The sequence below is a fragment of the Schistocerca nitens genome, chromosome 2, assembly GCF_023898315.1.
Source record: "Schistocerca nitens isolate TAMUIC-IGC-003100 chromosome 2, iqSchNite1.1, whole genome shotgun sequence".
Lineage (NCBI taxonomy): Eukaryota > Metazoa > Arthropoda > Insecta > Orthoptera > Acrididae > Schistocerca > Schistocerca nitens.
The window spans coordinates 943,283,196-943,310,647 of record NC_064615.1 but is presented as its reverse complement, the minus strand read 5'-3'; the positions used below and the strand labels follow the sequence as shown (position 1 = coordinate 943,310,647).

General features: G+C 40.0%; 1 protein-coding gene across 1 annotated transcript in view; it reads left to right on the top strand.

Moving 5' to 3' along the window:
• Positions 1–27,452, top strand: part of LOC126237271 (kinetochore protein NDC80 homolog) — a 173,807-nt gene that overhangs the window by 102,016 nt on the left and 44,339 nt on the right. The window contains exons 10-12 of the mRNA XM_049947198.1: positions 11,021–11,226; positions 11,448–11,654; positions 11,757–11,861. Coding sequence (XP_049803155.1) covers positions 11,021–11,226; positions 11,448–11,654; positions 11,757–11,861 — 518 coding nt within the window. The remainder of the gene's footprint in view (positions 1–11,020; positions 11,227–11,447; positions 11,655–11,756; positions 11,862–27,452) is intronic.

Below are 27,452 nucleotides of genomic sequence, written 5' to 3'. Positions count from 1 at the left end.
GCGAGACGATAGATAGAGGCCAACAACAGACTCACAGAAAACGTGCCACCAACACTCTCTCAGCTGCCAGTATTTAAGATAGCCGCTGCATAACAGAGGGCGAGTTAGTCTGTCACAATAAGAAAGTTCCAGTGTCATCAGTCACAGTCCAGTGGGAATCACAGTAGCAGTTAGCTCCACCGATAACTCAGAGACAGACATCAAATAGCAACCGTAATTGTGAACATAGGGGACTTTGTACTTCACCAGCAGTGAGGTTAATGTGGACTATACAGAAGAGCTTGTATCACTATGACCATCTTGAGTTAAGTAAACTTTCCATTCTTATGAATAGAGAACCCAGTTAATCTATGTGTGCAGTTTGTGTTATAGAAAAGAGGACAATGGCCACCAAACAACATCCTCTCCTTGCTGCGCATGGTACAGCTCTACAGATACACTGAGGTGACACTAAATGGGAGCCCTGATAAGTCTAGATACAACTCTGACAGGCGACACGTACCGTATTTACTCGAATCTAAGCCGCACCTGAAAAATGAGACTCGAAGTAAAGGGAAAAAAAATTTCCCGAATCTAAGCCGCACCTGAAATTTGAGGCTCGAAATTCAAGGGGAGAGAAAAGTTTTAGGCCGCACCTCCAAATCGAAACAAAGTTGGTCCAATGTAATATGAGACACAATTTAGGTCGAATGAAAGACGATACAGCTACAGTAGTTTGGTTCAAGTCGTAAGCTTAGCAGTTAAGCTTTACCAGGTAGCCATTGCTATGCGTCAGGCGCTCTGTCCGTATTTATACGGGTACCCTTCCTTTTTCACGTGCTTCGTCTGGTTTGAATCTATTGCTTATTTTGCTTTGATCTGATAAGTGCCGTTTTCTTTGTTATAGGTGTTTACGTCACTTTAAGCTGAAAATGCATTACTGTACTGTGTCATGCATTGTTTGTCGCATTTTGATAGTGCGTGCCGCTCGCGGCATGACTTGCTTTTGTGCGCGCTACCGCCGCTTAAAAAAAAAGAGGAATCGTCTCATTAGCGAAACAATGGCAAGAGACTGCTATTTGTTGTTACTTACACTGCTGCTTTCTTTGATAATGATCAACAAGAACCAAATAATAGACTGCGTATGATAGACCATGTTCTGAACGAGAGTTTAGCGAAAATTTTTCTCCGTTTGAAAATCTTTGCAGCCGCTTCTTTAGTACATCAAATTCTGCACAGAAATTAGTCATCTTACATTTAAAATTTAGTCAGTTGCCGTGCTTCATTTCTGACTGTATCACTATTAGGCATAAGAATAATACGAATATAAACATGACACGATACGTATATTCTTCCGCGTTTGCTGTTGTCTCACTCTAGTTTCGTAGTTTATTAGGCAGACAGGATTTAAATGAGATAGCAGCAAACACGAAAGAATACATGGCAAAATGTTTATATTCGTGTTATTCTTATGGTGAAGAGAATACTGCATGTGATTCACATTTCATCAGGTTCCTATTAGCAACCATCTCTTCTCACAGGTAGGAAAAAACTCGGAACGTAGAGTTGGCCATATTGACAAACATCGCAAACAGTCTTGCCAGTCGGATTTTCTTAGTACATTGAAATGCTGCTACATTCGAAGATGTACAATACGGAATTTGTATTTATTTCGTTGGATAATGTGTGAAAATGCAGTGGTCGAAACTTGGGGCGGAGAAAAAAGCTCGTCTTCCACCTTTTTTTCTAATTTTTTTACTGACGCGGAGGTTTTGGCGCCAGTATTTATCTTTGTGCCCACAAAGCATGCTTGTGTAGCGCTACATATATTCGACGGCAGAAGCTAGTTGTGGCGGCACCTATCAACATTTTTCAGAACTTCCGCTTGCTTTGCACTCGATTCTAAGCCGCAGTCGGTTTTTTGGATTACAAAAACCGGAAAAAAAGTGCGGCTTAGATTCAAATAAATACGGTACATGAGCATCATGTCTGATCACCTGCATCCATTCATTTCCATTGTGCATTCTGACGGACTTGGGCGATTCCATCAGGATAGTGCAACACCCCACACATCCAGAATTGCTAGAGAGTGTCTCCAGTAATACTCTTCTGAGTTGAAACACTTCCGCTGGCCACCAAACTCCCCAGACGTGAACATTATTGAGCATATCTGGGATGCCTCGCAACGTGCTGTTCAGAAGAGATCTCCACTCCCTCATGCTCTTACGGATTTTTATGGACAGCCCTGCAGGATTCATGGTGTCAGTTTCCTCCAGCACTACTTCAGACATTAGTCGAATCCATGCTACATTGTGTTGCGGCACTTCTGTGTGCTCATGGGGCCCTACGTGATATTAGGCAGGTGTACCAGTTTCTTTAGCTCTTCAGTGTGTTTTACAAAGGGACACAGTATAGTCAGATATCCACAGATATGGTCTTAGATATTCCCATCCACACAAGCTATTACCTGCAACAAACTATTACTGTTGAAATATCTGCAGGTATCCCCATCCAAGCAGACCTCCAGTTGTTAGAAATACTTCTAGATTACTTAATGTGTATATTAACATAAAAACAGCTTCAATGAAAAATCCACTGTTCCCAAACTCGGATGCTGTTATTATCTACTACTCCATATTAAGAATTTATATCACTTTACTCATTTCAGAGACCATTTTCAGCTGTCTACATACCAGAAATTTTAAAAGCTTGTTTACTGTGAACATTAATGTTACCTAAATTTATAGGCACAGGAGGAAACTTATTATTGGTAGTGGCTAAAGAACTAATAATTTATTTTATTTTGGAATATCTGATAATTTTCAATTTTCTGTCTCTAGTGGCTAAAGAGTTAATTACTTTTTTTTTGAATATCTGGGAATTTTCTATCTTCTGCCTCAGTGCCAACTGGCAACTTGTTATAAATTTTTTACACCAGAATATAAAACTTCTTTCTTATCTTTAAAAGTGAGCTCCTTTCTGTTGTCTTTAAATGGTTTACCACCAGTTGCTTTTTAGCCAACCTAAGCAAGACTAACTTTGTGTAGTTTCACCCAGTAGAATTTATAGTGACCTTGAGTAACAAGCAGGTACAGACAGTAAATAATACAAAGTTTTGGGCCTTCAGTTAGATTACAAAAACAGCAAACTATATTGAAAACATCTGTGTTAAACGATGCTTTTGCTTTAAGAATACATTCTCATATTAAGCACACAAGATCACAAAGGCAGCATATTGTCATTATGTACACACTTATTATGTGTAATGTACCTTTCATTTTTTTGGTGAGGGGCAATCATTATCCTTAAAGATTTGCTGCCCATGAATGAGTGATTACAATCATTTCTAGAGTAAGTCCAAGAACCTCTTGCAGCAAATTGCGTTGGCTGTTGCAAAACCTTCTTTCACGTGGTTTGTTTTAAAGACTCTGCTCTCTGGAAACAATTTAATGAGTCTACACACATGACCCAAGACATAAGAATGATGTCCACCATGAGTTAAAACATATGTAATTCATGCAAAAAGGAGTGAAATATGTTAGCCCCAAAATCATTAGTTAACATCCCATAGAGCTTAAATGCCTTAAAAGCATAAGCACCATTTTCAACTATGGAACTTCTACTCTGTTAAGTTTGAAATTGTGAGCTTACATATTACTCTAATAATTTATGGTTTGTTTTCTCCCAGTTTATCTCTTTTACCAGATGTGAATGTAATTATACTGCCTATAAGGTTACTACATGTATAGTTTACATGCATATTAAAGTTATGATACAAAATTTTTTTTACTGCAAATTTGCAGATAGGACCATACCGTTCGAAGTGGGCTAATTTTGAAAAAAAGTTCTCTTTTACCATCACAGATTTTGCTGAAATTTTGTGTGTTCATTGGGAACATTTGTGAAAGTTCACTGGCAAAGGTTTACTTTCGCTAGTATAATACTCCCTGAGATATAGTCATTTGTGGACCCCATAACACAGCTATCAACATTGCAATCCTGAGTTTTTGGCTACTTTGAGACATATCATTGGCAATATTTTCATGAAAGAAACAAAACTAAGCCATCTTGCACAACATTTTCCACTTTTGTAAGTAAAATAATGAAGATTTCCTGAGCAATTTTTGTATGGATGATTTGAAGCAGTCAGCTGAAAAAATTAGATACAGTAGAGTCTCATTAATCCGAACTAATTGGGACTGGACCTTGTTCGGATTACCGATTTGTTCGGATTAGCTGGAGTTACAGTGACGAGTTTCTAGAATAAAGTATACCAAGCAGATGAGTAGGTACACCATGGTAACAAATGGGAACAAGTGTGGGAGCAATGGTTCACTCTCACTCCCTGCCCTTGTTGTTGTGCATTGTTGAGACCTTTGTAGTGTCTGCACTGCCAGTTGGCTGGCAAAGTAATTAGTTATGTTAGTTATCGATCACTGACATGCATAACAGTTGTATTGTATTTGATCAGGTGTAGTGGTGCGCGTATTTTCGTCATGAGTAAACAGAAACATAAAACGTTAATTCTCAAAGAAAAACTGAATGCTTTGAAGTGCATAGACAATGGTGAGAATGTATCTAAACTGGCAATGGAACTGAGTGTTGGTAAAGTAACCATTTATAATTGGAGGAAGAACCGAGTGAAGCTTGAACAGTCGTGTGCAACGTCTTCGGGAAAAACACTCAAAATTCAGCAGATTTTGAAACAGTCCCAGTACGATAAAGTGGATGAAGCTCTTTTCCATTGGTTTACGCAGGAAAGAGAAAGGGGAACTCCTTTGAGTGGAACACTGGTTCAGGAGAAGGCTGTTTACCTGAACAAGTTAATGAATGGTGATGAGTCTTTTAGTGTGAGTATGGGTTGGTTGGGCAGATTCAAAAAACGTCATGGAATCAGTCAGCTAACAGTTACTGGAGAGAAGCTTTCTTCTGACTGTGATCCAGTGAAGGAATACTTGGGTGAGTGAAAAAATGATGAGAGAGGGAAAGTATTCTCCCCAACAAATATATAACGCTGACAAAACTGCCCTTAATTTTAGGGCATTGCCAACAAAAAGGCTGGCATCAAAAGCAGAACACCAAGCTCCTGATTTTAAAATGTGCAAAGATCGTGTGGCTTGATTGGCATGCAGCAACGCTGCTGTTAATCACAAGCTACCTTTATGCTGATCGGCAAATCTGCTAGGCCCAGAGCTTTTAAAAACTGCAACACAAAATCCCTGCCCATATATTATCACAACTAGAAAAAACATGGATGGATGGTAAGCTGTTCAAAGAATGGTTTCACGGCCAGTTTGTTCCCTCTGTTCAACAGTTTTCTAAGGAAAATCATTTGTCTCCCCATGCAGTCATTTTGATTGATAATGTGCCATCTCACCCCAGCACTGATGAATTATGTGATGGAGAAATTTTGGTGAAGTTTTTGCCGCCAAATGTTACATCACTTTTACAGCTGATGGACCAGGGCATACTGCAAACATTAAAACTGATTTACAGAAAACAATTTTTAAGAATGCTGGTCCAAGATGATAGCACTCCTTTAGTGGACAAAATAAGAGAGACCAATGTAAAGGATGTTGTTTATTGAGCCGCTGAGGCATGGCGGAATATTTCAGAAAATACTCTGAGAAAATTGTGGAGAAATCTGTGTACATCTCTTGAATTTCGGGACAACTTAGTTGAAAATGAAGAGGAAAATCTGCTACAAATGATACTGATGATCCCTGGATGTGCAGAAGCTGGTGAAGGAGACATAGATGAGTGGATGGCAGCGGATGGGGCATGTGTGGAGAACCTTACTGACACTGATTTAGTTGCTGCTGTGACTCAAGACCAGGGAGAAGTGGATTGCTGTGATGGAAGTGACAATGAGCCTGAAAGCAACAAAGGAGGGCAGGTGCCACACAGTGACGCAGCAGAAGCCCTTGACCTCGCACTACTTTATTTGGAACAACAGCCCACTGCTTCAACTGCTGATCTGATGTTTGTGAGACGATGGCGCAACTGTGCATCATATATAAATAACAGACTTTCTTCATTACGCCAAAAACAGACTGAATTTTTGTCATCTAAATAGTAGGGATAAAATGTCCACTGTATTTTAGTAAGTTTGACAGCTTTTCTTTCATTGTTATGCATTGTTTAAACTTGATGTTTTCTTGCCAATTTTTCTAATACATAGTTACTGTACTGTGTAAATTTAAAAAATAGGTGTAAGTACAGCAGTTTACCACACAGTTTTCCATACTTAGACTAACATTTTTCATGTTCGGATTAACCGAACATTTGGATTAGCAGGACTCTGCTGTACTTGAAAATATGTGAAGTTCATCATTTAATATCTCTCGCAGCAACTGTTGGATAAACCTGAAACATTGCACATATTTACTTACCAATGCAACATCTTAGAATATAAAATTTCTTTCTACTTCTGTTTCCCAGTGGTACACAAATTCAGGGTAAAGTTGGCAATTTTTCTAAATTTATCCTACTATTACAAAAAAGTTTCGTGCAAAGTATGTAAACTATTTTCATTACAAAGACCATGCTCTAGAACAGCTACAAAAACTAGATCTGATTTTGCAATGCGAGCATTATAAAGCCCTGAAAAATAACAAGGTGGAGGCACGTTGAAAATAGCCCATATTCTGATGGTACTCAAATCTGGCATCTTTCATTATGTTCTACAATTGTTTATGACTCTCAGAAGTCCTGATGACTGGGAAGCAAGATTGAGCCAGAAAAACTGCAAATAAGTTGTCTTTTCGGGTTTTTTTGACATCTCTCAAGTGTTCAGTTCTATAAAATTATTTTTAAACAAAATGAAATAATGAAGAATCCAATAGAAAGAGTAGTTTTCTCTTTTTTGTGGCTCTAATAATTTTGTATTCGAAAACTGTAATTTTTTGGGTTCTGTCTTATCAAAAGTTCTTCCCAAACAATCAGCACTGTGTTGAAGCATGCTGTACTTGATGAAAATGTTCATAATCAGTGTTGTACAATATTAAATTTTCTCTAGAATGTAAACCTTGTGTTTCTTATGTGAAATTAGTCTGTTAAATAGCTATGAGTTTAAAGGTAAGTTTGTATTACTGCACTTTTATACAGATATACTAACTGTAACTATTTAACTTATTTCACTTGGAAACTGTCACAAGGTACACATTGTGTAGACAATATTATGTCAATAATTACTGTATCAGCTGGCTATACTTCTGTTTCTTTCATTCTTGTGGAGCCTTGTTAAAACTATCTGCAGTTTATTATTGTATCCACAGTGTAGTGAGTGTTATTTTGGCTGAGCATACGTCTTACGTTTTTCACAAGACTGTGCAAGGTTATAATCTGATCTATATTTATAATATTAGTTTTAATTATTATTTGCTTAGCTACATACTTATATTTTTGTTGAATGTTTTGTTCTGGTGTTATACAATGCGCATAATTTCATTAAATTGCAATTTGAGCCATTGGTGATTTGCAAATTAGTACTTTTTTGATTGAATAGAAACACAGAAGGGAGCAGAAGAAGAAGAAGAAGAAGAAGAAGAAGATGATGATGATGATGATGATGATGATGATGATGATGATGATGCTTGTTCATTATATAAAGCCAAGACAAATATCTGTCCAGCTAGCAAGACTGCATTAAATTAATATCTGTAGGAAGTTTTGTCAGGCTGATTAGAATTTCACACAAAATGAACATTAAGCACCAGAGATAAGGGCCAGTACGTGAAGCAGAAATATCTGAGGGTACAGAGTTTGATTGAAAATCAAATTGCAAATGCTTTGGGTAGAAATCGCCACATTGAACAAACCAGTAAAATTAAACAATGTGGTAACTGTGCTGACCATGCACACTTGCTGACTGATGTGAAAGGCAAGGTGCAGGAATCCAATGAGAGAAACGGCGACACGTTTTGAAGTGTGAGGAAGGATGGTAAAATGAGCTGAAAACTTAAGGCAGAGAAGGGCATTCCAGCACTTCGTGAAAATTGACAATTACCATTACCAGCAGAAATCACTAGTAGAGTGCAAAATTCTTTTGAAAATTATGAGTTTGGCAGAGTATGTTCTGAAAAAAAGGATTTTATACCAGTTAGACGTTCAGGCACAAAGACATATCTGCAGAAAAGACTGTTGCTTTGCCCTTTATGGGAAGTGTCTGTTTGCTGCAGAAATTTAAATGTGTCAGAAACAAGGTTCTCAGAATTTTATGAACTTATACCAAAACTGCGTGTAACAGTTGAATTGGCTAGAATACATGCAGGAATGTTTGTTTAGTTAATCAAAATATGGAGCTTATTTTTAGGGAAGCAGCTTTAAGTAAAAATTCTAAGGATTTTCACAGCAATCCAGTCTGCAGTCTGGAATCTAAAAAATGCATGATACATTGCCATGAAAAGTGTCGTGGAGCAGAAGCTGTAGCATCTGCAGTTGCCAGCTATTTCATAGAGCGTGATGGACAAGAAATTATTGTGTATAAGCAATCCATATGATCAGGACACAAAGCAAATGACATTAGATAAATTTATTGAAGAAGTAGCAACAAAACTTTGGAGTCCATCATGCCATCATTACATTACCAAACACCAAAGTTTGCGTGGTGAAGTTCTTAAATTTGATCTAAAGGAAGACAGGCTTAATATCCTAATGTATTTTTCCAAAAATTATTCATTTATGACTCAGAATGCAGTGCAAAGTTTCCACTGGGAACAGTGAAGCAACAGTCCATATACTTGTTGTTTGTTTCCTCCAAAAATAAGAAAGTGCAATCTGAGAGTTTTTGTGTTGTCAGTCACTGTCTGCGACGTGATGCATGTTTTTCAAGGAGCTCATCAACTAAGGAAAAACACAGTTTGTTCAGATATCCCTCATCTGTTATTTCAGTGGTGGCTCCAGTGCCCAGTACAAGACTTCCAAAAATTTTCTGAGTTTGTGCTGTTGTAAAAGACTTTGGAATGACAGCAAAAAGGAATTCTTTTGCTACCAGTCACAGAAACTCACTTTGTGATGGATCAGATATACAACAAAATGATTAGCTGCGAGAGCAAACTTTCAAACTGCCAGTTAATAGGTAGTTTTTTATGCTTAAAGATGTGTTTCACGACTGCACTGAGAGCATTAAATTTGCTGCTGTCAGCAAAGAAGAAATTGAACAAAATAAAGAGTTACTTCTTGTTACTTCTTGATTTAAACATGGGCATACTCCAGCAGGAACTAGAGAAAGTAATCATTTTTTGGCAATTGATGAAACAAGAATTCAGGTCATTAGAGTTTCAAATGGTGCAACGTCTTTTCCAGCCAAAATTACTGACCGTAGTGAAGGACAGATATTAACATCAGACCTCCAGCTAGGACAATATGCTGCATACATTTATGAAAAAGTGATGGACTGGAAAATCTTAGACTTCTGCTGTATAGAAGGATGCTGTAATAAACTTTATGTACTCACATGTCCAACAAAATTAATTTTATTGGACATCAAAAAGTGACAAGTGTTAGGTTCTGGAACTGCATGTTATTTCAGTTATTCCAGCACCATCAGTGACATCGTGTGGTTGGCAATCAAGTTTTTCTCATGACATTCAACTGCAAAGTAACGAAACAGCCAAAAAATTCAAGTAGCTGCAGTAAATATAAGTTTAAGATCTTAAGAGGCCTCTTCTAGCTCTGCCCTTGACACTTAAAGAAATGTATCATCTGGCTTGGGATCGTATGTAAAAAAAGTCACTAGCAGGCTTGGAAAGCATTGATAAAGAAACCCACCCGTTACTGCTGTTGGATAACCAGCAGTGGTCAAGCTGCCATGGACTATAGCAACACATTTATACAATTTCTCATCAGTACATTGTCTCACATAAACTGCAAACGAATCATGTGAACACAGAATATGCTGTACTTTAAACTAGAAGTTCATAGCTTACTAGTACATCAGTAGCTTTGTACAACAAAAATACATGGTCGCCGAAAACTTTAATTGTGAGAGTTTTTTGTTGTGCTTACCTGTGACTCAGCATCTCCGCTATATGGTGAGTAGCAACTTTCCTTTTCGTAATATTGTTATATTCCATCCTGGATATTCCATTGTTTAAAAAGTTGTACAAGATTGTCTAGTTTAGTTTCTTTCAAGAAAATATTGCTTGTTATATTATGTTTCAGTATTGCCGAAAACATAAGAGTGCACTGTTGAAAGTTATGAAATGTGATCATACAGATGAGTGCACCTCCGCAAGTATTGAATTGGTGATTGTGAAACCGTAACAATGTTTGTAGGAAACACGTGCAAATGCATGCACAAAAATTTTATCAAAATCCATGGTGGTCATGCAGGAACCTGAAGGCCACTTGGCATTGAATGACCTAATACTGTATTTATGAACATAATCAGTTTTTGAAAATGTCATGTAATTGGATAGGTATTAAGCAGAGGCAGGACAACACACGTATAAAAGTATTGAAGTTTGCAAGCCTTCAGAGCCAGTAGCTCCATCTTCTGGCAGAAGGGTTAAGTGGAATAAAGAAAGATGAAGGAAAAGAACTGGCGAGGTTTAGGAAAAGGGGTTGAGTTTGAAAAAACCACCCAGAATTATGTGACAGGGGAGACTTACTGGACAGGATGAGAAAGAAAGTGTGTCCTTCTCAACCTGTTCTGTAAGTTTCTCCTGACCTGGGGTTCTGTATGACTTTTCCAAACTCTGCCCCTTTTTCTAAACCTCACCAGTCCTTTTCTTTCACCCCACTTCCCTCCACTTCAGCCCTTCTGCCAGAAGCACGAGCCAGTGGCTCCAAAAGCCTGCAAACTTCTAATACGTCTCTATTTGTTTTCTCCTGCCAGCACTTAGTGAGTCGATTTTTTATCTATCCAATTAAATTATATTTTCCAATACTATTTTTGTCGGACATTGGCTTGTTCTACAGGAAAATTGTTGTTACATAAATAGTGAACTCTTCCACATCCAGTAGGAGGTAACTGTTGTATGAATCTATGGAATGTGATATGATACATATATACATAACTTAATTTGTTTCTTCTCAGAGGAATATAACAATAAAAAAAGAAAAGACATTCAGAGGTTGGAAGAGATATGCAAGACACAGGAAATGACTGTAGAAGATAAAGAGAAAAACCTACAGGAATGCTTGGAACTGCGGCAGAGAATAAAAGATGCCGAAGAGCTGTGCTCATCACTGAAGACATCATCATACAAGACTGATCAAGAGATTGCAAAAATTAAAACAGAGGTTTGTTTGACAGGCATTTTAATTTTAGTAAGAGAAATGGGTGACTCTATGCCTGAACATTGTTTAAGACAGTCGCAGACGTGAAAAAAAATGCTTTATACCATTTTTGTGAGCTTATTATTCTACACAAGGCTTTGTGTGTTTCATCAAAAATACTTGTGTTTTTTATTTGCAAATTATCCAATGGCTGGTGAGACTTCTCAATTTTTTCTTTTTTAAAGGTTGATAATCCTTACGTAGAGCTGAAGAAGTTTCAGTGTGAGAAAGTCAACATACCTGAAGTATCTGGTCTCAAGATAGGATCTCGTTACAATCTTGAGGACTGGAAATATGCAAAAACTGAGCTGCGTAATCTTAAAAAACAACTTGTCTCAAAAAAGCTTCATCTAGGAAAGTCGTCTGTGGACCTTAAGAAAGAAGTTTCTATGGTATTGTACCTTAATTGTTTTTATTTCTCAGATACTAATAACAATGATAATTCTAAGTTTTTGTGTATTTATTACAATACTTCAATGTCTTTCTCCCTCCAGTGGAAGGAACAACTTGATCAATTACTGGAAGATGAAACAAATGGAAAACGTCATCTGCAGGATCTGGATGAATGTCTGCAAAAACTGAGAAGTGACAGTAAGAAGGTAATGTATACATGCATGTGCTGTGTTGCTTTATAGAGTGTAAATTAGTTTTTTTCGCCATTGATAGTTTTTTTGGCTATGAACAAATACTACATCACTAACATTATATCATTGGCAGTTCAAAATTCATCTCTTATAAAACTGCTATCATACATAAAGGGTGATTCAGCAAACCTTACCAATGTTGTTTTATGCAACCTACAGTGTTATACCTGGCCTTCAGTCTTCAAAACTCCCGCACGAGGTTTTCATGTTCCCTCCTTTGCTACATGCAAACTATTTTTCCTACAGAAAAAAATGCACAGGATCCTAGAGTTATTGAAGAAAAACATATCCATCTTTGACACTTCAGTACTGTTTCTAAAAAATTGTATATCATTAGCTTGTATTTTGCTTTCCTCACTTCCTTTTGTAACACTGGCTTCAGAGCCATAAGTCAGGACTGGAAATTATATGCATATTATGCATGATACATATAACCCTTTTAAGCTATTTTTTTGTCACTGTTCTTGAAGACTGGTCCAGTTACTCCCTTCTCCAATCTTCAGGAGTCCTCACTTCCCAGACAATTTACATCACTCAATAGACATTGTATCCCCAACTCTTCTGCTGCTCTCATCATCTCTACACTCAGATCATCCAAGGCTGGTGCCTTCCCTCCTTTCATCTTTTTCAAAGTATCTTGTAAAAATAGAAACTCCAGGTTGGAAAATAAACCGTTCGGAAAAGGATGGATTGCTACACGCTATAAAGATGACCTGTTGGGTTACAGACAGACCCAATGAAAAGACTGTTACACATTATAGCTACCGGCCAAAGCATTCTTCAGTAAAGAAGAAGAGGACTTTGGCCAAAAGTTACAATGTGTAACAGTCCTCTCTTTGTGCCTGTCTGCAACTCATCTTTATGGTGAGTGGCAATCTATGCTATTCTTAATTGTCAGTGCATCTTCTACGTCTCTCTATGTTAATTCCTTTTTCTGTTTCCAGTTCCTTTTCTTCCTCCTCAGTTTTTCTCCTTGTCCAGGTCTCCTTCCCCCCATATCCCCACCACCACCCCCATATCCCCACCACCACCACCACCACCACCCACCACGACCACAAAATAGTTCCTCCTTAATTTCTTCCTCCTGACCACTTTAATTCACCATTTGAACATAGTCAATCATGTCATTGCACTTGTTACTTTTAACCATCCCATATAGGACCTTTTTTGAAATTTCATTATGCTCCTCCATCATTTCGGTCCACTCTTCCATCCACCTTTTTCTCTCCTCTACCACCACTCTTTTTGCCTCTTTCTTTCTTGTCTGGTACTCTTCTCTTGTATGTGTTGTCCTTTTCTGGAACCATACGTTTCCTTCTCTCACTTTTTGCTTGTCCTGTGACAAGCTGCTTCCAGTGGACTTTACTAATGTCCTCTTAAATCTTCCCCATTCCTCTCCACTATTTTTGGTCCATCTATTGGGAAATTTTCCTGTACTATTCTGAGATACTTTAACCTGCTCTTTTCTTCTTTCAGCTTCTATACGCTTATTACACCTATCCTAGTTTCTGTCCCTTTCTTATACTTGGCTCCTCTGAGATTCATTATTAGCAGTCTATGGTCATTATCCAAAGCATCTCACCTCAGTTATCTGTGATGTTCATATTCATTTCACTATCATAGAAAATAGTGTAAATTACTGACTTTATACTCATGTCATTACTGTACCAGTTAATCTCATGGCTTTCCTTTTGTTGAAACAGGTATTCCAACCAACCATTTCGTTGGCAAAAATCAAAGTTTTTCACCTTCTTCATTTCGCCCACCCTAACCCTCTAGTCCAAGGTCACTGTCATACCCTTGTCTTTCTTTCCCACGATGTGCATTTAAATTCCCCATTACTGCCCCACTCTTTCCTGCCCTCTATTTCTGCATTCTCCCTTTAAATTCTTGTTTCTCTGCAGAAGTGTGCCCTACCTATGAAACATACACTTGTAATATCTCCATGATCTTTCCATTCCTTGATGGTTTTATCATCATTTTGTCCTTTATTCTTTGTACTTCATTCAACCCATCTCTGACTACTAACAACACTCCATTTCTCCTTCCATCATCATTCCCACTCCAAAATAATCAATAATCTTTTCTCAATTTTCTCCTTCCTTCTTCTTTCCATCTTGTTTTTGCTGACCCCAACAAATCCAATTTCCTTCTTTCCATTGTATCCACCATCTCTTCCACCTTCCCAGTCAATGTCTCAATACTCATTGTTTCAAATGGCAATCCATGTTTACAGTTGGGTCTTTGTATATTATATCGATGCTTTCTGAAGCTCATTCCATTTCTAAGCCAACAGATTGTCCACTACTGGATTTCTAGGCTTATTGTAGCTTCATCAGAGTCCGGTTGGCATTACTTTTCAGCGCTTCTGTAGGACCTTTACAGCTAGTGTAGCAGTCTGGGGACACATGCAGTCTCCCATTGTACTTCGTCCCTACAGGAGATCCCCAGCTTTCTGCCGTTGTCCATCTTCCATGATGTGGACGAGGGTTTGCACTTGCTGCATGTAAATCCTAATCATACAACATATTTTTGCTAAACAAAACATACTCCAATTTTAGTTTTGAATTAACCAAGGTGTGGTTTATTCTACAATCACTATATTCAGCATACAGTATAATTGTGTAGCAACAATCCAAGCACAGTATGTAGTATAAGCAGTGTCCTTGATCGTAGTAAAAGCTGAGGCAGGTACAGTGTAGAGTGGTTGACATATCATGAGGGTCTGGGCTCTATGCGATGTGCTTAAGACTACACCATTATGAGTGGCATGGCCCACATCATGAGTGGTCTCAGAGTGGCCTCTCGGTATGGTGCTATTGCTGCTGTCTCTATTGCAGCTGAATTGTGACTTGATATCTGTCAATATAGCTGTTTCAGTGCAAAATTGATTGTTTGGAATATACATTGGTTTTTTGATTCCATTGTTCCGAAAGGAAATATTTGCATAACAACATGGAAGGAAATAACTGTTGAGAATATCTTATATATACAGGTACCTTTTGCATGATTTCAAATTTCCTTCAGTGTTCCTCTTTTCTTTCATTAAGAGAGCCATTCAGTAAGTAACACAACCCATTGTTTCTTGGCCAATTTTAATTTCAAACAAAATTGTAATTTTGTTTGTAACATCCTGAAAAATTCTCTCATCATCTTGTATATTTCCAGTAATTGTCAGGGTAAATGGCAGTGCAATAACCAGCCTACAAATGGCATCTGAAACTGAGGTACATTCCAAGCGGAAAGCAGTTATTGACTTCCTTTTAGCAGAAAACCAAATATCAACAGGTGTTCACAGGATGTCTACGGACACAAGGCAGTGTATAAAAACTAGTCACGTGGTGAAGTGTGTGTCGTCAATAGAACAAGGAGAAGGAAATCTGATCTCCCACACTCAGGCAACCCAAACACAGCTGGATATGCCTGCAGTGTTGTAGCATGTAGATGCACTTATTTGATGTCATCAATGAATAACAGTCAAACAGCTTGGTGCCCAGCTTGACATCCCTGTCAGTGGTGCGGACAGACTTGTCCACCAGTTAGTGTATTCAAAAGTTTGTGCCTGATGGGTTTCCAGATGCCTACCTGAAGAGCTTAAAGAGGAAAGAAGAAATGTCTGTACTGAATTGCTTGCATGTTATGAGGCTAATGGTGATGATGTCTTGTCAAACATTGTCACATGCAATGAAACATGCTTTCACCAGTTTGATCTTGAAACAAAATAGCAATTACTGGAGTGACACTACACACCATCTTTTTCGAAGTAGTACTTCAAAACAGTGCCATCAGTTGTTAAAGTCTTGGGTATAGCCTTTGGGACACTGAAGGGGTTATTCTATTCGAAGTCCTCCCTTATAGTCAGACTAAATATATTGTGAGGCTGCTACAGGAAATAGAAGAAATGGTTACAGTGCGTTCTTGGCCACAAAATAGTGAACGCACTCCTCCTCCTCCATGATAATGCAAGGCAATAAGAGTTCACAAAATGTAGATGAACTGTTCTTCCCCATCCCCATTACAATCTGGATTTCACACCATCTGACTCCCATCACTTTGGCCCACTGCAGGATAGACTCCACAGGAAGCATAACAGCAATGGTACAGAAGTTACTGATGCAGCAAGAACTTGGCTGAGATGCAGACCAATAGATTGGTACCATAATGTCACACAGGCTCTCATATTAAAAAGAAGGGTGTGGTGAAAGGTGCAAGAAGCATATGATACTGTGAGAACAGTGTGACAGAGCACAGTAAGGCCTAAATTAAAATGGGATATCTGGGTAGATGACATTCCCTCTGAACTACTGAGATCCTTGGGGACACATCATTTTGAAGGGATCAGGGTGAGTGATGGGCTGGTGGGCCCAGTGGAAACATCATTGATAGTTGAGAATGAGTTCTATTGTCTGCCTCTTTAGCTGAGTGGTCAGCATGTCTGACTGCCATGCAGCAGGCCCCAGTTTGATTCCTGCCCGGGTCGGAGATTTTCTCTGCTCTGGGACTGGGTGTTGTGTGCCCTTATGATCGACACCCAAGTTGTCCAGTGTGGCATCAACTGAAAATATTTGCAACTTGGTGGCCAAACTTCTTCAGGTGGGGACTCCTGGTCATCAGTGCCATACGATCATTTATTGATTTCTATGCATTACATAGTGAGGCAACCATGTCTCTCTGTCTCCAGCCAGCGCTAACGTATTGGCAGCAGCATCCACCCTGGCTGCTGAGCCAGTGTCTTGCTGACAGAAGACCTTTGGTAGGCCAGCAACCTTCAGAGGCCACGGCTATTGACATCAGCAGCACACTACTTTCATCAGCATTGTGGAGGCCGAATGACCGCTCACTTCACTCGCATAGCTGCGGCAGCGTACAAAGGCAACTGTTCTTGGGATACGACTCACTGCCCTCTGGCACAAGTAGGTCCGTGGCTGGTGCAGTGGCCCCAAGGCCCATAGGAACTCAGCATCAGTGACAGCAGCAAGCACGGACAGCAGGTTGACAGGACTGTGGCACAAAGTCCCATGAAGAACTTAGTGCTGGCAATAGGCACAGCCCAGTCTTGAACCCATGGCTGCTGCTGGTGATACCTAGTAATCTCGGTGTAGCCCTGACTTTGTGGTGCTGCTGCTGGTTTCTGGCGATGAGAGGTGATGCCTGCCTCGAGTTTAAGATTTATTTATATGCATCTGGCACGCATTTGTTTTAGTAAAACTTGGAACACAGTCATGTTACCCATCACGCACTGTGTGGTACAGTTTACTGCTGTACTCTCCTGGCTTCACAATCCCCTTGTGTGTACAGTTTCATCGTTTTACATTTCCAGTTTCCTGTGTGTGATACCCAGGTGCTTGCCATATCCTCCTGTCTTCATAGAGCTTTTCTTCCGAGACATCTCCCACTGCAACTCTCTCTGCTCCACACCTGATTTCATTGCATTCGTCCAGCATTTTATGAGCCTTCTACATGGTGTTTTGACTGGGACTTTTGTTTCAGAATATTTTGTAGCTGTCTTTTATTGTCCATTCTCATAATGTGCCTATACCAGTACAGTCTATTTTTCTTTATTACTCTAGTAATAGGAGCTTTGATGCTGGCTATATTCCTGTTTACATGATTTTTGATCTTGCCCTTTCTAGTAGTTAGGTTCATAGTTTTTATGAGTCTTATTTCTGTCCCTTGAAATGTTCTGTAGACTTTTTTTAGTAGGGTACATGTCTCTAAACAATAAGTGAGAACTGGCATTTTGAAGGAACTTACAGAACCATCAGATTAGTAAGTCAAGGTCGTGAAATACTGGCACACATTATTTATAGAAGAATGGAAAGAATGGTAGAAGCTGACATCATGGAAGATCAATTTAAGTTCCAAAGAAATGTAGGGCCATGCAAAATAACAGTGATCCTGTAACTTACCTTTGCAGATACACTAAAGAAAGGTAAACGTACAATTATAGCATTTGTAGATGTAGGGAAACCATTTGACTGTGTTGACTGGAATGTACTCATTGAAATTCAGAAGTTAACAGAGATAAAATGCAGAGAACAAAAGATTGTCTACCATATGTATAATAACCAGACAACAGTTATAAAGAGTTAAAGGACTTGAAAAGGAAGTAGCAGTTGAGAAAGAATATAGGCAGTGTTGTAGCCTATCCTTGGTGTTATACAATTTCTGTTTTGAAAAGTGAGTGTAAGGTGAATGGCACAAAGGAAAAAAAAGCATGGCTGAATGTGGTGCAATTAAAACAGCCAATGGTGTGGGAATTAGATTAGGGAATAAAGTAGTAGATGAGTTTTGTCATGTGGGCAATGAAAATCTGATGATGGCCAAAGTCGAGAGTATGTGAAATGAGATGCAGACTGGTTCAAATGGCTCTGAGCACTATGGCACTTAACTTCTGAGGCCATCAGTCCCCTAGAACGTATAACTACTCGTACTTAAACCTAACTAACCTAAGGACATCACACACATCCATGCCCGAGGCAGGATTCGAACCTACGACCGTAGCAGTCGCGTGGTTCAAGACTGCAGCGCCTAGAACCGCTCTGCCACCCAGGCTGGCTTGCAGACTGGCATTAGCATTTTAAGCGCTTCTGAATAAGAGAAATTTGTTTACGTAAGTTTTTCCTGGTGTCCAGCAATATACAAAAGTGACAAAATAACTAAAAGAAGTCCTGACAGGGAGATGAAAAATCTTTGGTTGTCAAGACAGTAGGAGTTTGTTTAGTGGTGTTTCAGAAACCCACAGAAATTCTGGTCGCATGCGGAGGCTGCTAGTAGCACCAAAGTAGTTGTATCATCACTCATGGACAAGGCAGGAAATGGAATTGAGATTAACAAAGCAGAAGCTTACTCTGTTTTCAAATGTTCCTTTATGAAGGAAAACCTTGGGGTATTGCCATAATTTAATTCTCGTGCCTCTGAGAAGATTGGTAAAATAGATATTAGTGTCAGTGGTGTTGAACAGCTGAAATTGTTAAAACTGAATGAAGCTCGAGGGCTCAGTGGCATCTGTCAGATTCTATAGAGAATTTGCAGCTAAGTTAGCCCCTCTGTGAATGTAATCTACCATAGATCTCTCAAAGAAAAAGCTGTGGCCAGTTGTTCTACTAAAAGGGCAGCAGAAGTGTTCCACAAAACTGCTCCCCAATATCCTTGACATCCATTTGTTGTAGAATCTTGGAACATATTCTTACCTCATTTATAATGAGGTATCTCAAACAGAATGACCCGCTCTGTGCCAATCAGCATTGATTCTGAAAACATAGATCATGCAAAACCCAGCTCGCACTTTCCTCACATTAAATATTGAAAGCTATTGGTCAAGGCAGTAAACTATATACAGTATTCCTCAATTTCCAAAAAGCATTTGACTCAGTACTACAGATACGCTTATCAAATTAAGGGGTATCAAGTGAAATTCAGGACTGGATTGAGGATATTTTGGTATGGAGGATGCAGCAAGTTATCTTGGCTGGAGAGTCATTGTCACATGCAGAAGTAACTTCGGATGTACCCAAGAGAACTGTTTGGCACCCTTACTTTTCATGTTGTATGATAATGACATAGCAATTTTAATAGCAGCCTCAGGCTTTTCACTGTAATCTACAAAGAAATAATGCATGAAAGAAGCTGCACAAATATTCAGTTATATCTTCATAAGATTTCCAAATGGTGCAAGGATTGGCAACATGCTTTTAACTGTTGAGAAATGTAAAATTGTGCACTTGCCAAAACGAAAAAAACACTGTATCCTATGACCATAATATCAGTCAACACATAACAAATGCTTGGGCTTAACAATTTGTAGGAGCATGAAATGGAATGATCACATAGTCTTAATCATAGGTGAAGCAGGTGGCAGACTGCAGCTTATGCAATCAGTCTACTAAATAGTTTGCATGCAAAACATCTGTGTGCCGCCCCCTCCCCCTCTTAGAATATTGCTTAAGTGTGTGGGACTAATGCCAGATAGGACTAACAGGTGATATTGAACAGATACCAAAACTTGAAAATAGATGCAAATTATCCCATGAAAATTGCTTGTAAAGTTTCTGCAACCAACTTTGTGATGAATCTAGGAATGTATTAAAAACCCCTATGCACCACTCACTTAGGAATCTTGAAGATCGCGTTGGATTAATAACAGCACACACAGAGAGATTTGAGCAACCATTCCTTTCCTGTTACCCATACATGAATGGAATAGAAGAAAGCCCTTATAGAGGGAAGTACATTCTGCCCTACACTTAAGTGGTTTGCAGAGTATATAAGTAGATAAAGATGTAGAGCATCAGGGAATGTCAATTTGATTGGGGGACAGGGAATGTAGAAATTATAGACAGAGTCACATTTGAGAACAGCAAGCAAATTCAAATAGAAGTAGGTTGCAGTAGTTAAGTGAAGATGAGAATAGGGTAAGCAAAAATTTATACATCTGTGACAACAGAGTCGATCAAATGTTATAAGGCGACCATTTATGTTCTTTAATTGAATGTTTAAGGATGGGATTCAGTGGTATGTATGTCCTCACTAAAACTAGCTGCGTAAGTTAGTTCTAAGGTTGGAGGAAGGAAATGACATACCACCTCCAGTAACACCATGCTTACTAAAGCACATCTGTTGTCAAACCAGGTTGATCTCAGCTTTGCTTTACTTGTAATAACGCCTTAAGTGGATATTTTTCATGCACTCCTCTACCCCAGTGGGTAATTCCCCCCAAGGCTGGCTGGCATGGTCACATCATATGCCCTTTTCACTCTTCACACACGTCTTTGCTGGTTTTTGTTTATGGACGAAAACGGAAGTCGATTAAGAATGAATAGAATATATTACAGGAGACACAGTGCTGCTCAGAGTAACTCCACATTCTCCACACCAATAAGATGTCTTATTTTGAAGGCTTGTACTCGCACATACTTCTCGTCTCCTTCTTGATCTTTTTCTTATTTTTCTTTGTCAAAAATCCTGAAAAATGCCTGGTTGTAGGATGATTTGTTTTTGGTGCCACCAGAAGTGGTCATCCAGTTGATGATCCTTGTTGCAGAATGCATACAGCCAATTCTTCCCCGGATGAATCATGAATTCAAATTGTTTTGCTGTCATGGTTTTTTGTACAGAATGAATGCATTGAAGTGTACAGTATCCAATAAATTGGGCCAACGATGGAAAAACGTTTTTACTGAAAATACCTTCTTATTATGTTTTTTAGGATGGGAAATCCAAATATGATACTTAAAAAATTGTATCACCCGCCATTTCTTCACATTTTACAGTTAAATTTATTAAATTAAGTGATGTTTTAAAGAATTTAACAGCTTTTATATGGTTAAAATAATTTAAAAAGGAGGTGTAATGAATGTAGATGACATTGGTACCACTGCTGAAAAACATTTGCTGGCAAAAAAATGGTCGATTCTGTTTTTGTGTTAACAGATGGTGTTCTGTTTACTGTCAACCTAACCTCACTTTCCCGTTTCCTGTACATGTGCTCAGTACAAGGTCTGATCGTGGTTGTAAAAACTCTGCTGACAGTTTTTGTTATATTTGTGGTGAATTTGTGATTAAGAAACACCAAAGAAACATTACAGACTTTGTGAAAAATGTTTATCTATCATACTTTGGATCTAAACTTGGTGATCAAGATAAATCTTGGGTGCCTCATAAGGTATCTTATGTGTGTGTGTTGAAGAGCTGAGAAAATGGTCGAAAAAGGAGAAAAAAACCTTTAGAAATGCTGTTCCTATGATATGGAGGGAGCCAAGAAATCATTCCGATAATTGCTAGTTCTGCAGTGTTGATATTACTGGTCATAATTCAAAAAACAAGAAGGTAATAAGCTACCCTAACCTTCAGTCTGCCATCCCACCAGTAGGACATGGTGTAGATTTGCCGGTTCCTGAACCACCAGATGATTTTAATTCTATTCCAACATAAGTATTTTTTGACATACAGTGTGACTTAAATGAACCAACTGATGATGAATTCCATTGTAATACAGAAAGTCTAAAGCCCATATTGTGTACTCAGACCGAGCTTAACAATTTGTTTTGGGATCTGGGCTTAACGAAAGAAAAAGCTGAACTGCTTGGCTCTAGATTAAAAGAAAAGAACTTATTGGCAGTTGGAACCAGCATATACATGTATAGAAAGAGAGGGCAGCGATTTTCCAAGTTTTTTCAACAAGAAGGTGATTTAGTGTACTGCTCAGACATTCCTAGTCTGATGAATGAGTTTGGTATTGAATACAAAAATGAAGACTGGAGGCTGGTTTTTTTTTTTTTTTTTAATTTATTCGTGTCAGAAGCACCATGGATACAGAAATATAAAAAAATGAATAGCACACAGAAAAAAAATTAATTACAGGCATATGAAAATATATATAAATATATATGCAAATATGTGTGCACAGAAACAAAATGTTATAGGCATTTGGCCCATAAGCGGGCTACGTCGACAGCATTTGGGGTTGCCAACATCAGATCCTCTAAAGTGCAGTGTGAAGGACATTCAGGGCAGTTATACATGTGCTGGGTCGTCTGCACCTCTCCACAGTCGCAGAGATTAGATGTAGTAGAATATCTCCACTTCAGAAGGTTATCTCTTGACCGTGCAGTGTTGGTGCATAGCCTGTTTAGTGATCTCCAGACCACCCAGTCCTCATCGTAACCTGGTGCCAATTCTTCCTTTGGTTCCATCCAGTGCCCTTCTCCCAACCGCTTCCATCTCTCCACCCTAGATCCAGGTTGGTCGCTAAAATCTTCGGTTGCTCTGAGAAAACTGCGTCTAGATTTCAAGCGTTTGGTGGCTGGCTGAGTTTTGTGGAGGGGGTGGCTCTCTGCCATCTCAGCCCTCGCTCTTTCACTATAGGCTGCCGCTTCTCTTCGCACTGGAGGAGGTGCAATCCCAGCAAGATGGTAGAGCTTTTCTGTTGGCGTCGGTTTCAGACATCCAGTCACGAGCCTGCAGGTCTCGTTCAGAGCAATGTCTACCTGTTTAGCGTGGGTAGAGTTGTACCAGACACTGCTTGCATATTTGCCTGCTGGGAAGCAAACTGCTAGTGCTGTGGTCCTCACTACCTCTGGCTTTGCGCCCCAGGAGGAGTTCGTTATTTTCCAAAGAATATTATTTCTGCCGCTCACCTTCATTTTGGTGTTAATACAGTGCTGTTTATACGTCAGAGCCCTGTCTAGGGTTACTCCTAGGTATTTGGGGTTAACGCAGTGTTCGAGGAGTGTTTCCTTCCAGAAGACACGAGCTTACGGGATGCCTGCTTGTTACGGAGATGGAAGGTGCAAACTTGTGTTTTGCTGGGGTTCGGCTTGAGTTGATTGTCGGCGTAGTACTGACAGAGCATGTCTAGCGCATCCGTGAGCTTTGTCTCAACATCCTCAAAGGAGTCACCCTGTACGGCCATAGCACGGTCATCGGCGTAGATATAGTTTATTGATTCATCCAAAACTAGTTTAAAGGCTGTTTTATTACACAATTGTAACATGTATGCATCTCTACCTCTTAGACATTCTGTACATATGAAAGAAAGCTATGAAAACCTAGAAATAGTGCCAAATGAAATGTGCTATTCTGCTCATGGTTGGATGACTTGTGGTGATCTAAAAGTAACATGCATGCTCCTTGGTCAGCAAAGTGTCTTCACCAAATTTCCATGTTTCTTGTGTGAATGAGACAGTAGGGCTAGGGATCAACACTGGTGCAGAAAGAACTGGCCTGTGAGGGAGTCTTTAAAACCTGGTGATAACGAACATTCTACACAAAACCCTTGTAGATCCAAAAAATGTACTCCTACCACCTCTACATATAAAGTTAAGCCTAATGAAATAGTTTTTTAAAGCTTTGCCGAAAGATGAACCATGTTTTAAGGATCTCTGCCAAAAGTTTCCACACCTTTCAGAAGCTAAAATAAAATAAGGCATCTTTGTCGAACCTGACATTAGAAAATTGATGTTTGATGTTAACTTTGAATCCACAATGACCTTAAATGAGAAAGAAGCATGGGAATCATTCAAGCGAGTCGTTCCAAAGTTCTTAGGACATGAAAAAGACCAAGAATATGTTTCTATTATAGCTACAATGTTAAAGAAGTTTAAAACCTTAGGATGTTTAATGAGGCTGAAATTTCACTTTTTGGACAGTCACCTTGATTACTTCCCGGACAATATGGGAGATGTTAGTGAGGAGCAAGGAGAGCGTTTTCACCATGACATTAAAGTGATGGAAAACCCCTATCAAGACTGCTGGAACACCAACATGGTGAGGGACTACTGTTGGTCACTTAGCTGAGAAGTTCAGCAAGCGACTTATCTAGAAAAAGTTACACAAGAAGCTTCAAAGAAAAAAGAGAAAGAAAATACAAACCGATTCCAGCTGACAAGTGAAATCTCTATTAACACACATCATTGTTTTAAGTAGCTTACTGTAAATACAAACCATGCTTACATGGTAACAAAGCGTTTCATTAATTTCCTCATTTACCGTGTAGCAAAGGATTTTTATACTGTATAATAAAAAGCATATTGCTCAAAAACTAGGGGTGATATAAAATAACTATGGCTAGATTTGGATTCAGTTAATAAAAATCTATAAAGATCAGCTATCAAGTAAAAAAGTTTAAAAAAATATTGTTGGCCTGTTTTACCTGATAACATGTTTTAGTCTGCTCGTGGCTTTGTGGTAGGTCTGCAACTGGGAATCGCCAATGTCCACACCATCCATATTCTTGTTATAATCCATGACAACTCTGAGCTTTTGTACATTGCCATTCTTACTACTTTAACTGCATAATCATGGAATATGCTGCCCTCCATGTTCTCTCTCTCTCTTGACCTTCCATTTCGTAAACATCTGCTTGTCTCTGACCACTTTTACATATTCACCCCTCTTCATTTACAAGTTGGGGAGCTTTTTTCTGTTTTGCTGTAATGTGACAACAACACTTGTGTTCTTACTTGTTAATTTGCCACAAAAATCTGGAATAATGTACCAGTTATGAGAGCAAATCTTCAGCAGGCTCCAGATAATTACAGAAATTATTTTCTGTCCAGGATACAGACAATAAAATCCCATGTCTTACCAGAACTGCTTTTACACAGTTCATGAAATACAATATATTGACTGATAAGAGGTACAAACTAGTGGAGGAAGCATTAACTAGTAGTGTTGTAACACCTGCCAGCCTGAAATCAGTCATTCCCATTAGCTACAAGCCATAAAATGCTGTGAATGGATCTATCGAACCCACTGAGAATGCTCAGGCCATGGGTCTTGTGCACATTTAAAGGGTTAAATGTCTTACTCTTTTTTTGGGTAATGTAGTCTCTATGTTTTTGTTGTAACGTCAAGTTGAACAAATATATTTCAAGGACGACACAATACATTTAAGTCACAGATCAAGTAAACAAAGTAAGATGTGTGTACACTTTAACAGTCAAATCCGAACTGAGTCTGAGGCTAGCGGCCGTTGGCTGGCTGGCCGCTTAGGTGGCGCTGCTGCTGCTGCTGCTACATGGCTGGCAGACAGTGCTGCATGTAGAGGACGCGTGTAACTGCGCGGCGGCACTTTGAAAGATCGGCGAGTCACAACACTTTTCCCCCCTTTGAAGTTTTTTGCACATGTCTTGATGGAGGTGGCCTGTAGATTGCTAACGCCCATAGGTGTTGTATGACTCGCCGAAAAGTCTCGAGGAGGAGGCGGCTTCCCGTACAGACGTAAGTGTCCCCGACGGTAACGGGTTGAAATGACAGGAGACATGGGGGTCGCATTGGCTGGGGCCCCATGAACCAGTCTGCCCGTTGCGGCAAGTCCGGCGATGTGTCCGTGTCCGTAGGAGAAGGAGACGAGTAGAGTTGTTCCGACGGACGGTAGTCATCTGGTTCCTGCATGGGTACGTCTCCTGTTGGCGTCAGTTCTTGTGCTGGCACCGAGATGATGGTGAGAGGACTGCGTTGTGAGTAATGAGAGATTCCAGGATCCCAAGTGTCAGGTAAAGCCGAAGGTGGTGTAGCGGCATCCGGAACAGGCATTGCCGGCACACGAGGCCGAAGCTGGTCCAAATGACGCACTGCAACACCCATGTCCATCTGGATTTCATACAGGCGTCAGCCACGGTGTCGTAAGATGCAGCCAGGACTCCCTTTGGCCGCTTGCCATATCCCCGTACCCATACAAGGTCGCCAGTGGTGAACTGGCCAAGCGAAGGCACCCGCGGCCGTGAGGTGGAAGGCCGCAGAAAATGAAATAGTGTGCGGGGCTGTCGGCCATGTAAGAGCTCAGCCGGGCTGTGGTCGCCCATGGGGGTGAAACAGTAAGAAGCCAGAAATTGGAGAAGTGCATCATCATCAGCAGCAGAAGAAGTCAGGAGTTTCCGCATCTGAGCCTGAAATGTGCGGACCAGTCGTTCAGCCTCACCGTTTGACTGTGGATGGAACAGAGGGGCCATGACGTGCATGATGCTGTGACGGGCACAAAAATCCGCAAAATCGGAAGAGGCAAATTGCAGACCATTATCAGTAACAAGAGTAGAGGGAAGGCCTTCCAAAGAGAAAATGCGAGCTAGAGCATTTGTGGTTGCCGCGGTGGTAGGCGACGTGCAACAGACAATGAAAGGAAAGTTAGAGTTCAATAACGAGAAGCCAATAAGTAGGCCTACCTAAAAAAGTCCTGCGAAGTCAGCATGAATTCGCTCCCAGGGCTTCTTCGGCGAAGGCCACGGTGACAAAGATGACTTCGGGGTGGCGGCCTGTGATGCGCAAGGGCCACAGGCAGCGACCACGTGTGCGATTTCAGAGTCGATGCCGGGCCAGTACACGTGACGGCCCACCAGAGATCTTGTGTGAGAGACACCCCAGTGCCCTTGGTGAAGGAGGCGCAAGACCGAAGCACACAAAGACGCAGGTACCACAACACGCGGCGAAGCATTGTCGGTGGAAAGGAGGATAACACCATCCCTAGCCGTGAGGTGGTAACGCAAAGCGTAGTAGTTCCGCAACGGATCAGAAGTCTTAGCGGACAGACGATCTGGCCAACCCTTCTGAATAGAGTGTAAAACCTGGGAGATGGTAGGATCAGAACCCGTAGCAGCCGCCAGCCGGTCCCCGATGATGGGGAACCTGTCCACAACCCACTGCTCGGCAACATCCAGGTGGAAACACAAAAGTTTGTCCCTATCGAATGCCAGATCAGGACCCATGGGAAGGCGAGACAGTGCATCAGCATTCGCATGTTGAGCCGTCGGCCAGAAATGAATCTCATAATTGAAACGAGACAAGTAAAGAGCCCAACGCTGGAGGCGGTGTGCAGCCTTGTCGGGAAGTGACGTTGATGGATGAAACAAGGAAACAAGTGGTTTGTGATCCATAACTAGATGAAATTTGGATCCATAGAGAAAAACACCAAACTTATGAATCGCATAAATAATGACCAAAGCTTCTTTTTCAATTTGAGAATACTTTTGTTGGGCATCCGTGAGCGTTTTGGAGGCATAAGCAATGGGTTGTTCAGAACCGTCAGAAATACGGTGCGCAAGGACTGCA